At 49.4% G+C, this 14,876-nt stretch overlaps 3 protein-coding genes across 3 annotated transcripts; all 3 read left to right on the plus strand.

Annotated features, from left to right (window-relative positions):
• Window positions 1-224: 224 nt before the first annotated feature.
• Window positions 225-1,615, plus strand: F5B22DRAFT_473122 (centromere protein H (CENP-H)-domain-containing protein). Its single transcript, XM_047972171.1, has 3 exons — window positions 225-545; window positions 614-770; window positions 865-1,615. Exons 1-3 carry the CDS (start codon window positions 410-412, stop codon window positions 1,244-1,246), a joined length of 675 nt encoding a protein of 224 aa, XP_047826478.1. The 5' UTR covers window positions 225-409; the 3' UTR covers window positions 1,247-1,615.
• A 6,033-nt stretch (window positions 1,616-7,648) lies between these two features.
• F5B22DRAFT_650949 (Non-histone chromosomal protein 6) lies at window positions 7,649-8,124 on the plus strand (the record flags this gene model as incomplete). The annotated part of the gene is made up of 4 exons (XM_047979390.1): window positions 7,649-7,712; window positions 7,778-7,873; window positions 7,929-8,050; window positions 8,110-8,124. The coding sequence occupies 4 exons, from the start codon at window positions 7,649-7,651 to the stop codon at window positions 8,122-8,124; spliced, it is 297 nt and encodes a 98-aa protein (XP_047826479.1).
• A 1,943-nt stretch (window positions 8,125-10,067) lies between these two features.
• Window positions 10,068-13,128, plus strand: F5B22DRAFT_473345 (uncharacterized protein). The gene is made up of 9 exons (XM_047972172.1): window positions 10,068-10,944; window positions 11,083-11,159; window positions 11,243-11,313; window positions 11,399-11,469; window positions 11,531-11,614; window positions 11,719-11,951; window positions 12,100-12,205; window positions 12,292-12,419; window positions 12,524-13,128. Exons 1-9 carry the CDS (start codon window positions 10,457-10,459, stop codon window positions 12,790-12,792), a joined length of 1,527 nt encoding a protein of 508 aa, XP_047826480.1. The 5' UTR covers window positions 10,068-10,456; the 3' UTR covers window positions 12,793-13,128.
• Window positions 13,129-14,876: the final 1,748 nt, after the last annotated feature.

The following is a 14,876-nucleotide window of genomic DNA, read 5'->3' on the forward strand; positions in this document are numbered from 1 at the left end:
AAATATATAGCTGACTGATCACAAAGGAGGGTGCCATGAATAAGCAACCGAGAATGCTAGGAAATTCATCGAGGTGAATCAGTCTGGGGCCTCTGGTTTATTCCAAGTAACTTAAAGAGAATGATAGAAGAAACAACAACAACGAAAGTCAGGCTACCGGTATCTGAAAGAATAAGGGAGAGAAGCAAAGGCACCTATGTCAATCTGCCCACCTGTAGGTGCCTGTGGCTGAAGAGATGATGGGCAAGAAGGGAACGCCACAACCATATTGCACAGCCACTATTCAGAGGGAGGCAGCCATACACATTGGCCTAATTCACCCTGCGACGACGACAGAACAATACCGACCTCGTACTCGATATTACAGATCAATGTAACATCCAGTGCTATATTCTGACGCCTTCATAAAATGGAGAGCCAGAGTGCAGACGTTCCAGCCCTCGTCCTCTCAGATCAGGAGAAGAAAGTCCTCGAGCTTCACGATAGGCTAGAACAGCTCCAGCTGGAGATCGCATTGATAAAAGCACAGAAGAATTACGTTCCTGGTAAGGAATTCTCGGCATCTCGTTGTCTCCGTTTGATCATTTCAACTGTTGATTAACACCGTTGGCAGATACAGCTTCAGACCGCACCGTAGAGGTAGCGCAGCAAGAGCTCTTGGAATCCCGGGCTAGATACACGTTGCGCAACGAGGTTGTCGCGAGCGTGCTGAGCGCGAATCCCATATTACAGGCCGTGCACAACGGTACGAACGCGTCGCCTGTAGAAAGGTGGGTTATTCTACGACCCGTATTCTTCCCGCCATGCTCGTTCATTATCATCTACGTCGGGATCAATTCACCCAAAAAGCCTAACGTACAGTAGAGATCTTCTCCCCCTGATCACCGACCGGGATTCAACATCTACTACACTTGCATCCCAAACTACAGAGCTACACTCTCTACTTTCGGACCTGACGGACGTCGAGAGCCGGTCCCTGCGTCTAACCCGAGAGAACGTCGCGCTAGCGGACCGCCTCCTCGAACTCGCGAAGCAGACAGAGAAGGGCACATCCGAGCTTCTCCCTGAGGACTCGGAATACGCGGCTGAGATCGCGGCGTTAGAAGCCGAGGTGAAAACCAGCCGGCAGAGATGGCAGGTCCTCAAAGGCACGGCGAGCGCGATCGTGGCGGGTAGTGGTGTTGATTGGGCGAGTGATGCAGGTCTAAGAGAGATGGTGCTCGATCCAATAGAGGAAGACATTTAGGAAAAAAAAAAAAAAGAGCGATGTCGAAGGGTTTATGAAGGAAAGGAATGTTTGCGTGCTGCTTTAATGATACCCCCCAGCCTAAGACTCCCTATTATGAGTCTGTACGTGCTGATCTAAGTATGGGAAGCCATGAAAATATACCAAAGCTGAGTTTGAGCTCGATGCGAGGAACTTCGAGGAACATGTAAACAAAGCTTATTCCTTTACAGGTGTTGAGATAGTCGCTATCACGTAATTGTAGTAGATATTTTAGACATGTGATGATGTAATTCTAGGGGAATGACCTACGCGTATACTTCGTAGGTCCAGGAGGGGGGAAGACATGTTTTGATCAATGCCAAAAGTTTCAGGAAGTAAGAGAGAATAACCAACCAAGATTTTGGAGAGGCTTGTTAGATATGCTCAAGGGCATCGTCAGAACTGGAGCGTTGATCAGATGCTGCCTCTTGCCTTGGACACACGATGACTAAAAGTTGTGTGCAACACTTGCGCTACAAGTACCTTCAGCTTTTTCCATTGTAAATCAAGTCTGCTTACCCAAAACTTTGAACTGCAGAACAGTGATAGAGTGATACACCTGATGTCATCTAGAGAATATATCGCCGGATGAGACGCTCAGGCGTTGAGGTGAGTACGTGGGCGTAGGCAGGTAGCACTCATCTGCATGACGTAAGTAAACGAGGTCAGAAGTACATTCTATTTGTAGGGTGACCATCCCATAACAAGGGCGCGTCCTAATCATCTTTTCCGCCCTCTCGCGCGTTGAGTGAGTGAGTGGAGGCGCGGGCTTTTCCTGTGACAAAAAGCTTTTGCCGGATCCCCAATTTGGTGTGGTTTCTCTGCCGTGGTGTCGTCGCTGGTGGAGCCATGAAAAGCGTCCAGAGCCAGCGGCACAGTGTACAGCTATTCTGGTGGTGGCTCATCGTCGAGGTCTCTGGCCGTGTAGCCAGTGCAATACAGTGTTTTTTTCTCTTGCGCTGGCGAATCGGGCCTTGTGTCTTTGTCCATCTACGGTAGGTTTAAGTAGCGAGACAGCCAATGCCTGACACTCGTCTGATCACGTCTGATGGGAATGAGGGCACAATACCGGTACGTGATGTGTAGCCCCCAGCATTCAATGGTACTGCATAAACCAGCATGAATTCTCATTCAAATCTGTGCGACCAAGCATTACACATGCCAGCCGAGTCTCACGCTCTATTGTTGGCCATGCTACCTACGCTGCGGTGTAGCTCTGGTCTCTGTACTGGCAAAGCTTGCGTTCATCTGATACGGGCTTGACGGAAGAGAGGTTGATTTGCTGTAGGTACTTAGGTAAGGGCGCCTCTCGACGCGTACTTAAATAGGGTAAGATTTATTCGCAATACGGAGTACAGAATGCTAGGTTATAATTGGATACGCTTGGCATGAGGAGAAGGGAGAAAACACTTTAGGTTCCGGAAGCACTGAGAGTCTTGACGTATGACACACCAACTAGGTCGTTACGCCAACCTGTATTACTACGATATTGGAGTAGGTTGAACCAAGACGACTGTAAAGGAAAAGCGCTCGCCAGGAGGTGCCTAGCACCAATCCCATACTATATACTTGTATGCAAAACTGAAAGGAGTAGGCCAGATATGAGTTCCCATTGGTGTTTTGAGGTCTCTCAATAAGCGATGTGTAGGAGCTTGTTCTAAAGTGGCCGTTTTCGATTGTCAATGGACACAAGTAGCCAGATCCTTTCCCTTGTTGCAGAAGGTGAGTTTGTTTAGAGTTAAGTATGCCTTACCTCCTTGTCATCGACATTGATTTTCTATTATTGCTTTTCGCTCTTATTTTTTTTTCTGCCTTTCCTCTTTTGTTGCGTTCTCTTTAGCGCCACTTCTTGTTAATGCTGCATTCGTCAGTAGATCCGTCAAGTACCTCGGCAAAGTGAGTGATCAATCCGAAGTTTTGAACGCTCTGAAGGTAAAATGCGAAATGCGGATTGCACGGCACCTTGCTTTGTGTTGCATACACGTAGAAATATCGCCCGTATTTATGAGCGGTTAAACTATAATTATCAGGCTCTGCTCGGGTCGCGTCCGCATTGACAAAGTAAAGGTCGAAGATGTCTTTAAGGTTAGCAAGGCACTCGTCTTGTCTTCTAGAACATCATACCAACTACAGAACCACAGATACCTACCTGTAGGATGGCGAGTCCCCATCTCGCCGTCTGTGACCAATGAGGACTTTCCTTGGCGGGTCAGAGCTTCAAGGCCTAGGAAGAATCAGAGGGAAAAAAGAGAGGAAGGGGAGAAAAACGCGGACACACGACACGAGGGGGGGCCAGCAGACTCCCATAATCAAGCCGGGGGCTAGACATGGTTGTAATCAGCTGCAGAGAGAGGTGTAGCAGACCAGCATGAATTAGGGCAAGGCAAAGCAAAACACCCACAGGGGGCTAGTACTATCCAATGCTAGGAGTGTAGATGTACGCATAGTTGCGCTCAACCTACTAGCGATGTAGTGTACCGACGCGCGGTAGGTAGCGTGCTTGATGAAGCAGGTAGCGTTCCATAGAGACACAGGTAAATCTACTATGTACTGCGCACTCTTAGAGGTACAAATAGGTAATAGGTAGGCATCGGCATGTGGAAGAGAAGACCAGAGCAGACCAGGGATATGTACACTCCACCACATACCACCTCTTACCTACCTACATTCTGCTAGTATGGTAGTAGCGGATGTACATCTACGCTAACAGGGGCCGGTGAGGTACATGCCTAACCTGCCCGCCCGCCTTTCCAGTCTCTGCCTCTCCCTCCTGGCGACATGATGACATGCAGTCGTTACGTACAGATAGTGTAGGTACTGTAAGTAGGCAGGCGAAACGAGGCTGACTACGCATCTGCCCGATACAAGATTGCTGAATATGACTATTCGCACAGGAAATAAAACCCAACAAGTCTAGCAACAAGTCTAGCTGCCTCTAGGCTGTGGTGTGTCACTGTCTCTACGTGGTAAGTAAGCATGGTGTGACTAAAGACCATTGTGATATGGATGAGACATGTTGGGATGACATAAGGCTGTTTCTGGGAGGAAGGGATGCCATACGTGTAGTGTACCGTAGTCCAAGTCGAGATATGGGGAGGGGAGGGGCTCAACGGCGTGCTATGGTAATCCCAAAGCCCAAATCGGTTGGCCGACACTCCAGAACAATGAATCAGAGACGGAAACAAATGCGTCAACCCGCCATACCATTCGTGGTCCTCTTTCAGCCGTCCTGTCCCACGCCCAAGGATTTGATGCGTGGTAGTCATGGTTACATACATAGGTACGTGTTACGAAGTAGAAGGTAGGTATGGTGGTGGCTTTCGCATACCTACCTAGGTACCGTATTCTCGTCATTGCTTGCCTTCCCTCCTTGTCTTGTCTTGTCTCTGATCGCGAAGACAACTAGGTGCGAGCCCAATGAGAGGCGCAGGAAGCCGAAGTGAAAGGGGGCACAAGCAGCTCGCTAGCAACACGACTGATCCTGAGGTTGTCACCGACTTGGAGCCATATAAGCATAGCTGATATAGGTAACCTGTAAGAAGGAGGACAATACCTACCACCCACTTACATACCTCGGCCACATGTACCTACTTACCGGCTGTCGTTTACCTTTGGGCAACATTGCCTCCAACAGAAGACGGGCTTGTTCGTGTTGCCCTCTCTCTTCACCTCATGCAATGCTGTAGACCAAGCCCCTTGCATGCCATGCGTGGGAGTGTTGTAGATTCTTCAGCGCGGTTATGTTACAAGATAACGCCTAGTATTGTCCTATCTAGGTATAGGTAGGAAGATGTCACAAGGAACGAACTACGATGTATAATGGCTCGGACCACAAAGACCGCCCTGGTATGCTACACCACAATACAATTGTCCCTCCTTGACTACATACATACCTACATATGTACTTACTATAAAATTATCATTCAAAACAGAGGGACATTTGGAATGGAGAGAGATATAGAAACCAGCAACTCGCACCAATGAATGCCACAGGATCTAGGTACCCATACTTCCATAAGTCGACTTGAGGATCATGGGGCTATCCTACCTCAATATGACACTCAAGTATTTACTTACAGAAGGATCATGTGTACCACGACCGACTAACAAGCTACTAGTAAATCACCGTCGGTACCTCATACCAGGTATGTGAACCTACATACCCACTTGCTGGCTTGCTTGCTTGCTTGCCTGATATCATTCTCACTCAAATAACTTCAAGTTTGATAAGAATCCCTCTCCCATTCGTATATGTATACCTATTTAAAGCGAGGACACTACCTTACTGTATATTAGGTAGGAAAGCTGCATTAGGTTGCTTCATACCTTATATGAGTACATGTAGAATATAAATATATCGTATAGTAGTATGGGTACATAGTGTCCTTATATAAGTATAGTACATATGTAGCAGAGCGGTGGTACCTTGCCAACGTCTGTCATGGTGTCTAGAGTAGTGTCGCGAAAGAACAGAAACCGTACAGTGCTGTGTCTACTGTAAAGTCCATTGGACCTGTGGTATCCTCGCTGTACCTGTACTGGAGCCAAATACCTACTACCCACATACCTAGGCAGGATAATCGTGAGTTTCGCTACCTATGTAATTGACTTAGCCATACAGTGTTCATACTATCATATACACAGTACCTAAGCTAGGTAGGTAGGTGCCTAGATGCCTCGTGCCTCCTATGTCCCGGTACCTACTAAAAGCCTGAACTAGACCAGCCTCGACCACCACCCCTCCCTCCCCCTCCATACAGTAACTCCAGGTGCCCAGGCAGTGCCCAGGTGGTGTTAGTCGGGTGGTCTCTATGTACTATTCTGCCCAAGAGAGCGGGCAGTGGACGCTTAGGCAGGTACCCCTCTCATCACCTACCTACCTAACCTGAGTAAAGTATCTAATACGTAGAAGACGTAAGGGTATACCTTAGCAGATAGAAAGAGTACTTGGCGATGCAGTGCACCTACACACTTTTGCCGGGTACTTTCTCCCCTCCCACCACTACCTCACACACACACGCACACGCACACCCCCCAAACACATCCAAGCCAGATGGAAAGCCAGACCAGACACCCGCTCAGACAGTCCAACCCGCTTTGCTGCTGCTGCAGCACCCATACTATGTAGTCTACTTTTGTCAGGTATGTACTAGGTATGTAGTAGGTAGGCAGGCAGGCAGGCAGGCTAGGCTCGCACCCTCCCTCTCGGAGTTTGGAGAGGAGAGGAGAGGAGACAGACAGACAGACAGCCTAGGAGAGAAAGAGAGAGAGAGGGAGAGGGAGGGACAGACGGGCAGACAGTCTGGAGACAATGGAGACAAATGTACCCTCCCTACCAAAATCCGGTACCAGAGTACATGGGTACCGCACCCCCCAGCTCCAGGTGCCCCTTCCAGTCGACTCCCACACACAATCACCCGCCCACCCTGAAAAGCCCAGTCGCCCAAGCGGTCCCCCCATACAAATTTCCCTCTTCTCTCTGCTCTCTCATACAAACTCCCATACAAATCGTCTCCCATACAAACGCCGCCCTCACTCAACTTCACCACCGCGCCCATCCGCCCATTGCTCACTTCCGCAGTACGCAGCCCACACATACAAAACAGTGAGTACTTCTCCTACTATGGCACTGCACTACAAACACAAGGTCACCTCGCAGCAATCAGCAACTTTCACACAACCTCGATCACAACGCATTCTACGCATTCTACGCACTCTATACTTGAAATTTATATGCACAAGCCAAGCTCCTAAAAAGCTATTCAACAACTCTGCACCCGTGCATCGCACGCACTCTTCCCTCTGCCTTGTTCTCGCTGCCTTTGTTCCAATTGCATCTTCTCGCTTCCCTCGCATCTCTTCTCCAGTAGCTTAGACCACCGTTGCTTGCCATTGTCATGGCTATCTATCATCACTATCGCAGCCAACATCGCGAGAATCGGCCATGAGGTCCACCAGCGGCAGCTCAACACCATAGCTCCGTCAACCTCAACCACCACTCCTGATTTTCCCATATCTCCCTGGTTGTATGTGTTGGCGTCACTTGTTGCCGATTTAAAGCTTCAAGACGCGTCTTTCACGCGTTCGCAACTCAATTGGCATGCGACAGAAAACCTGTTTCTCATTGCGCCCGTGCAGCCTCACCCGTTCGCATATCTTTTCTATATACAGCTGCCTCTTCCGCGTTGGAGGGCGCCGCTATGATGGCTCACAAAATTCCTGTCATGCCTCCCTGATCACTTAATCGCCTGGATCATCAGTAGATCATTCCACCTCGCCTCATTCATTGCTCTTATTACCGTGCCATGCACGATACCAAATCATGCTCCCATCTAGTATACTGGCATCACTAATTCACAGTTCACTAGAAAATTACCTATCATGCCTAAGGAAGCTACCAAGCGCGGCAAGGCTGGCAAGCCTGAGAAGAGAAAGGGAAAGAAGGGTACGTTCAATTCAGACAATGCACATGTACATCAAAGCCGATGCACTATACTAAGGTATCACCAGATCCCAACGCCCCTAAGCGTGGTCTTTCTGCATACATGTTCTTCGCCAACGAGCAACGCGAGAACGTTCGTGATGAGAACCCCGGCATTTCGTTCGGTACGGTCGGGCCCTATCGATTCCAGCCCATAACCTAGCACTAACACTGCAGCAGGCCAAGTTGGCAAGATCCTTGGCGAGCGATGGAAGGCCCTCAATGACAAACAGCGTGCCCCGTACGAGGCCAAGGCTGCTGCCGACAAGAAGCGATACGAGGATGAGAAGCAAGCTTACCAGGTACGTTGATTAAACATACGGCTGGCTTCCCTTAATACACTGCTAATTAGAGTGTACAGGCCGAGTCCGACTAAGCATATATAATGGAGGGAGTCGAGCGGCATGTGAGCATAACAAGTCCATGTCATCGGTTGCGATTTAGAGGCACGTTCACGACGGGATGACTACGTTCTACCATGGTCATGGGTTGTGAAAGATGCTGGCGGTATTGAATTTTGTTTCTTTTACGTATGGGCAGGGACGGTGTTGTGAAGCAGGATGGCTCTGCTTCGTTTTGCTTTCGAGGGTGTCAAGTCGAAGAGATCTTCAGACTTAGGCTGTCATACTCTGGCATCCGTATAACGAGGTTATTATAAGGACCGATGCACTCGGACATTGTAAATTAGTTAACAGCACAATTTGTGAAACATGTCCCTTGTTTCATACTATGTGTGATGGACGAACATGAGAGAGCTCGCCACTGCTTAGGAGCTGTCAAGCTGGCGAGTAGCTAATTGTAACATCATCAATGCTACAAATCTTAGATGCCATAGGCTATGATTATAAACAGTCAGTAACTGGCCAACAACGGCCTCAAACATCAACTGATTGAAGACTTGAATCCTCCCGTCTTCATGATTTCTCGTCCATCTCAATGAAATATCGATGCTTAATTAGCACCCGGCGGTAATTACCAGCAACTGCAGCTTTCTGAGGCGCCGCAGCACCACTAGCTGTTATGATAAGACATGACACCCCTCTCCTTCAGCTTGCATCATGTCCTGACACAGCAACTGAAGCTGGTTTCTAGGCCAAGGCTTAGTTCTCCATTATTTGCCCCGGAAACCTGCAGCGTCGACTTGGGTCGGGCAGGTTGCATATGCGAGCCGTCATCGGGCAAGCCGTCTCCAGCACGGTAAGCCCAGCATCCCACGTTCCTCTCAATGAGGCTTGATTGTTACCCAATCTGTCGATTCTCCATAGTTCCTGTTCAAAATGGATCTTCGCTCGACAAGGCATCGTCAACACGCCTGATAGGGTATATAGTTCTCGATTCTCATATTCGTTCCAAGAGTGGAATATAGAATGTATTACCTCCTTCATTGATACGACCAGACCGAGGACTCCGGGTGATTACAAGCATTTCCCGCTCATCCTCTAGGTGCTTGTTCGTATCTATCCGATTCCTGTTTGCTTGTCTCTGCTCTACGAAATGTCGCCTCGTCTATATTCTTCCAGGTGCGATGAGTTGAAGGTGATGCGTTGAAACGTGCAATGTTCCGGCTCCAATGCAGCTTGGCGAGACAAAGATAGGGGAAAGAACATTAACGAGCGAGTAGCCTACATATATGATATGTCGCTCGCCATACACTCATCAATCGGGGCGAAGAACCCCCGTAGTGGATGAGAATACACAGACAGCCCAGAAGCCAACAGCGATGTGATCACCCGCCAAATAGGTCTCTTGCAGCTTATTTATGCAAGCCGTCCCTCTTCTCCGCATGGTGGGAGACCCAACACCACCGTTGCCGGACCCTGATTTCCGTATCGTGCCATTTCCCCGGCGCGCTATGATTGCTTGATTCAGATTGCTGGCTTCGTGGCATTCCCTCACTGACGCCGCTGGCTGTCCAACGGAAGACCGCATCGAAACATTAAGCTACCCCTTCGGGCATAGACAGACTCCCAAAGCAAGCACGTCGTCCCAAGACGAGTTCCCGTCTAATAAGCCACCTGGAATACCCTATCTGGCTGTCTCGTAAATGAATGTCTCTATCTGTGTCAAATCGGCAGAGATTCATATTATTCACACCTCCGTCGCTCCTTCCAATGGCAGGTGATCGGATATCCCGTCTCTAGGTCGAACAGTTTGTTTGCGATGACGGCTTCGTGTTTCCATTGTACATGGTGCTTTATAGTGAGACCCAATCATGAGTGCGTCTCCATCCATGCGCCCATCAGCAGCACCATAGGCGTACGACTCTCCAGCCGACATTGTTCTACATAGCTGGGCCATCCACCGATCGTGTGTCGTCTGAGAATTCCCCCCACCCCCATTAGGCTCTGGCCACGTCAGATGAGCCGCAGCCGCATGTGGCAATGAAAGAGAGAGAGAGAGACAGAGTCTCTCGCGAGATATTTCTTTTGCGTTCCAGTTCCCCAGATAACCGCGCTTGATTGTCTTCTGTACGCCATTGGAGTTCTTTGAAGCTTCCCCACACGAGCCACTTTGACGTCCTCCTGTGGAACACCCGCTGCTCTTTAATAACTGCCATACTTTGTCTTCCCTAAAGTGAAACCACCTGCTTTTCCACCTCTTCTGTTTTTGCACTTTCAAGTAACACCAGAAGCCGAATGAGATGCCATAAAATGAATTTTCATCGGCGATCTGCCACGATGAAAAAGTAAACTCCTCATCAATTCACCATGGAGCCGATCCGAATCCGCCGGGTTAGAACTCCGGCACCCCGGGTCAATACCCGAGACCTAGCGGCCCGGGACCTGGGCCCGCGCGTGCTGGATGGGTGCTGCGTTGAGGCCGAGCGCGCCGACAGGGTCGGGTATTGTCTCCAGGGATTGCGCAACGCCCTACCAGAGCATCTCCAACCACACCTCACGGCCGTCATCGACCATCTGCAGATCACGAGCCATCTCCTCCGCGACCTCGCCGACAAGTCCCAGGTGCACCTATCCCAAGTCCCCGTCATGATCGACTACCTCAACGTCATCCTGCCCTGCCTGTGCCGCACGCTGCGCGACATCATGGGCTACTACGAGGACAAGTACCGCAGCAAGGAACACCGCTGGCGCACCATGTATCATGAGATGAGCAACGAGCTGCCTGGTACCACGCTGCCGGCCAGATTTGTTATGTACAACCAATACCTAGCTTCGCTTAATTACATGTTGACGAGGTACGTTGACTTTGCCTTTGCCTTGCCTTTGCAGATTCCTTCCATGCATGCATTACAAGGAAAGCCTTTGTTTTTTTTCCTAAAAAAAACAAAAAACAAGAATAGAAGTCCTTACTTATTTCGGTCATCACTGAGCAGGGATCCGAATTTCGACGTAAACGCCATGGAAGCACTCCGCATACGCATTCTCCAGTTGCGAGACGCGCGGAAAATAGGTATGTCCGGTTTAAGGAACAGTTCCTACGTTCCGTTCTTGTTCTGCGGGAAGTTTAATGCTCAACCAATTTTTCATGCATAGATCCCCCGAGTCCCATCCGGACCGATCTCATCAGACGAGATACGGCGCTAGATTTTTGGAAGCAAGAAACGGTTTGTCGTCTTTTCTTCATTCGTAGACCATTTTTTCAGAAAGGAGAAAAAGGAGCGATGTGTGTGCTGATAAGGCTTGCGTTAGGACTCTCATTGGGCCGAGGCTATATTTACGCATCCGCTGCCGTCGAGGAGGGAGTTTAGGAAGCGCGGCAAGTGAGCTACTGACCTCACTCCGACTGGACCTCTCACGGGAAGTATGTCATTAACGATATAGTTACAGATCAGATGCTTTTGGACCGTTGGATAGGATGGGGCATTTGGACCCCTTCCCTGATGATGTCACGATACTGGTGAAACGGTAAGATTCAATCTCTCCCCCCAATGGTCTGAACCATTCCAAACTACTAGCTATAACCCTCGTGGTAAATCGATATTACCCCGGAACTAATACATGACGCGAAGGACATTTGAGAACGATCGCGTCTCGATAATCATATTCCTCCGCCACTACGACCAACTCCCCTTCATGCTCGTGCGCACACGGACACCCAGCGGCGAGCCGTGGGTCTCGATCCGCTCTATCGACGCCCTTACTATCGAGAGGGAGTCGACGTCTGTCTTGTACCTGACGTACTGGAACCCCGTCGAAAAGCGCAGGAAGGCCTGGGCGAGCCTCGCGTTCCTGACGTGGGAAGGTCAGTCACTTCAGCGCACGCGCTTTTCTTTGGAGCCCTTTACCTCTCTAGTCTTTGGGAGCTCGTCCGATCCCATCCATCGGGTTCATTCCAATCTAGACGAGATGATAAATGAGTGAATATTGGTATTGATGTCCGAGGGAAACAGAACTGGTGCTGTTCTATTGCACCTTCGTCGGCCTGAGGAACGAGTGGGTGCGTACTCTCGATCCCCGCGAGTTCATCATTCGCAAGGAGAAGAGGCTGTTTCAGGCGTAAGTCCATTCATCCATCCGCTTCAACCTGTGTTGGGTACATCATTGGTTCAATGGGAATGACGAGTTTAACGCATTTTCGGCAGACAAATCGTTGAAGATGAGGTCGAGCATTACCTCGCTGTCGTCGAAGACTTCCATACGAAAGGGCGCCGTCTGCATGTCATGACGCGCGACGGTCAGCTTCGGAATTGTCCTGTCTGGACAGCTTTCAGTACGCCAACATCCGGCCCCTCTCTCCTTCTCACTCCCCTCTATCCAAACCATCCACCCAGTCCCTCTCTCACCCCTTACCTCACTCACTAACCAACCTCCAAGTCCCCCCCGACCCCCCAGAGGACTGGCTGATTCACAAGGCGCCGCATCGCGTCTGGCTGCGCAACCTGCAGGTCTACTCGTTCTGCGACGAGTACCGCCCGCACCGCCAGCGCAGGGGCAAGTTCGGGCACTTCCAGATCCGCTTCGCGCACGCCACGGCCACGACGCGCTTCAAGCAGCTGTTCAACCCGATCTCCGACCCGTCCGTCGAGGACGCGAGCGAGGAGCGGGACGACGGCGAGGACGACTATACGCCTAGCGAAGAGTAGGGCTCGAAGCTGGGCGATCGTCGTCGGCGCGAGCGAGGAGATCGGCCGTGGAATGCTGCGTCGCGGCGTATTTGATGCTTTGCCGTGTACGCTTGTTTGGCGTCGGCATGGTCTGCGACTTACTTACTTACTCACCTCTTGCCACCTCCTTTTACTCCTAATCGCGAGATGCGCATATGGTAGGTACAGAGAAGATACCGCGCACGTACCTCTGGTCAGGTGTATCTGTCTGGCATCGACACATGCATGCCACTCATCTATCTCCCTGCAATGGGGAAGAAAATCACAATATCACGATATCACGAATGAAAATATGAAGATTTACACGACGCTGTTACGAAGTCATGACGGAAACGATCACCAGATGCAAGAATAGCTCGGCTAGAGTAGATTGCATCACACGATACCACGCGAGGGCACTTATGCTGTTTTTCCCCCCTTAATTGTTGAGAAGGCTTTGGTTTGGACTTTACTTTACTTTATTTCTAATCTAATGAATGGTTCTAATGAATGGTCTTGCTGGTTGACGCCTACTTTTCTTTTCTTTTCATCTTTATCTCTTCTTTTTTCTTCTTCCTGGCTTTTGGATCTTGCTGTCCTAACTTGCTCATTACGGGAGAGGAAACAATTGATTAGTCATTAGCAAGGAGTCTGTGCCTTTTTTCCCCCCCTCATTGTCCTTGGGGAATTTTAATTGCATGTTTCAATCGGGGTTGGGCTTGGATGTATGCTATGGCGTGTAGTGTTGATGAAATGCAAATGTTGGTAAACAAAACAATGAAGTTGCTCGGGAATTCTGGGCGGGTAGATTGAGGTATTTGAATGAAGCAAAGCATTTCTCCTTGGTTGGATTTCAGATACTATCGTAATAGTGAGCCAGGGGGCAGGAGAGTATTTGCATGTGATCTTTGCTTACTACTTGTGTGGTAAAAGGGTTCGTCCTGCCAAAGATCGTGTCTGACGACTCGCGAATCTTAATCTCGATATCTCTATCACTGTACTCTATGCATGAGTGCCCCCTACTTATGCTTTTACTAGGCCCTTTCCTTATACATTTCCTAGTTCGGAGCTCATGAAAAGAGAACCCGAACTCTACTCGCTGTATCCGGATAATCCTGCATGCCTCCTCTTATGAACTTTACACCCATCATCAACCGGGACACTGGGCCCTGTCTATCTTACTGAAAGACTTAGTTGTCGCTAGTAGTATTCCAGCTCGGATTCAACATCATATAATCGCCTGAGCCATGGATTGTCACATGTGCTATAGGTAAGTCCTCTAGTATCGGTTCAGCACATCTTGCAGGCCGGTGAGACAGCCGAAAGATATATGTGATCTTTCCCACTGTGTGACTATCACCAAAACTAGATCAAGAACTTAGAAACGTGTCTGGAGTAATCCCCTCAATTACAGCCTAATATCACCGTGATGAGAGCCAAACTCTACTTCCTAGGATCAGCGAGGCTGCAGTAAACTATGACTGTTTCCAACGCAACTTCCAATTGTCTGATGCACTAGCAGACATTAGCCACCATTCACTGCATTTTTAGCCCCCGAGAAGGGCATCCATTTCTGGGCGATTCGGCTGAACAGCTGAATTTAGCAAGGCAGGGGATTCTGTCCCCTTCGACAGGGCTAAAAATGCAGTGCTGTTTGACGTTCGTTGCAGAAAAGCTAACCCCCTGTTAACCTGATAATTGCTGATAAGCTATGTACTGTACTATACCTAGTACATCCCATATAATTCAGAGTCACATTCGGTGCCAGCGGCTATGCGGCCGCGACTACGCCGTGAAACACCACAATTCAAACCACCTTTTTAAACGATTTTACCTCCCGGGGGGATAAGCTCCATGCTGTTTCCCACTCGAGAAGGAAGTGAAATCTCATCTTGGACCGCTACTCTTTCCCTTCGGGGCTCACAAGGCTTCTACCTTTGCAGGTACAAGTGTTCAGCTTATCCGACCACTTGTGCGAGGGCTGGAAAAACTTCACTTAGAAAAGCCCCGAGATAGCTGGAATTTGTCACTGATAATTAGATACTCAATAGATCCAAGGCGAGGTAGTGTCGATATCGTAGAGA

This window comes from Xylaria bambusicola (assembly GCF_022495145.1).
Source record: "Xylaria bambusicola strain CBS 139988 unplaced genomic scaffold F5B22scaffold_60, whole genome shotgun sequence".
Taxonomy (NCBI): domain Eukaryota; kingdom Fungi; phylum Ascomycota; class Sordariomycetes; order Xylariales; family Xylariaceae; genus Xylaria; species Xylaria bambusicola.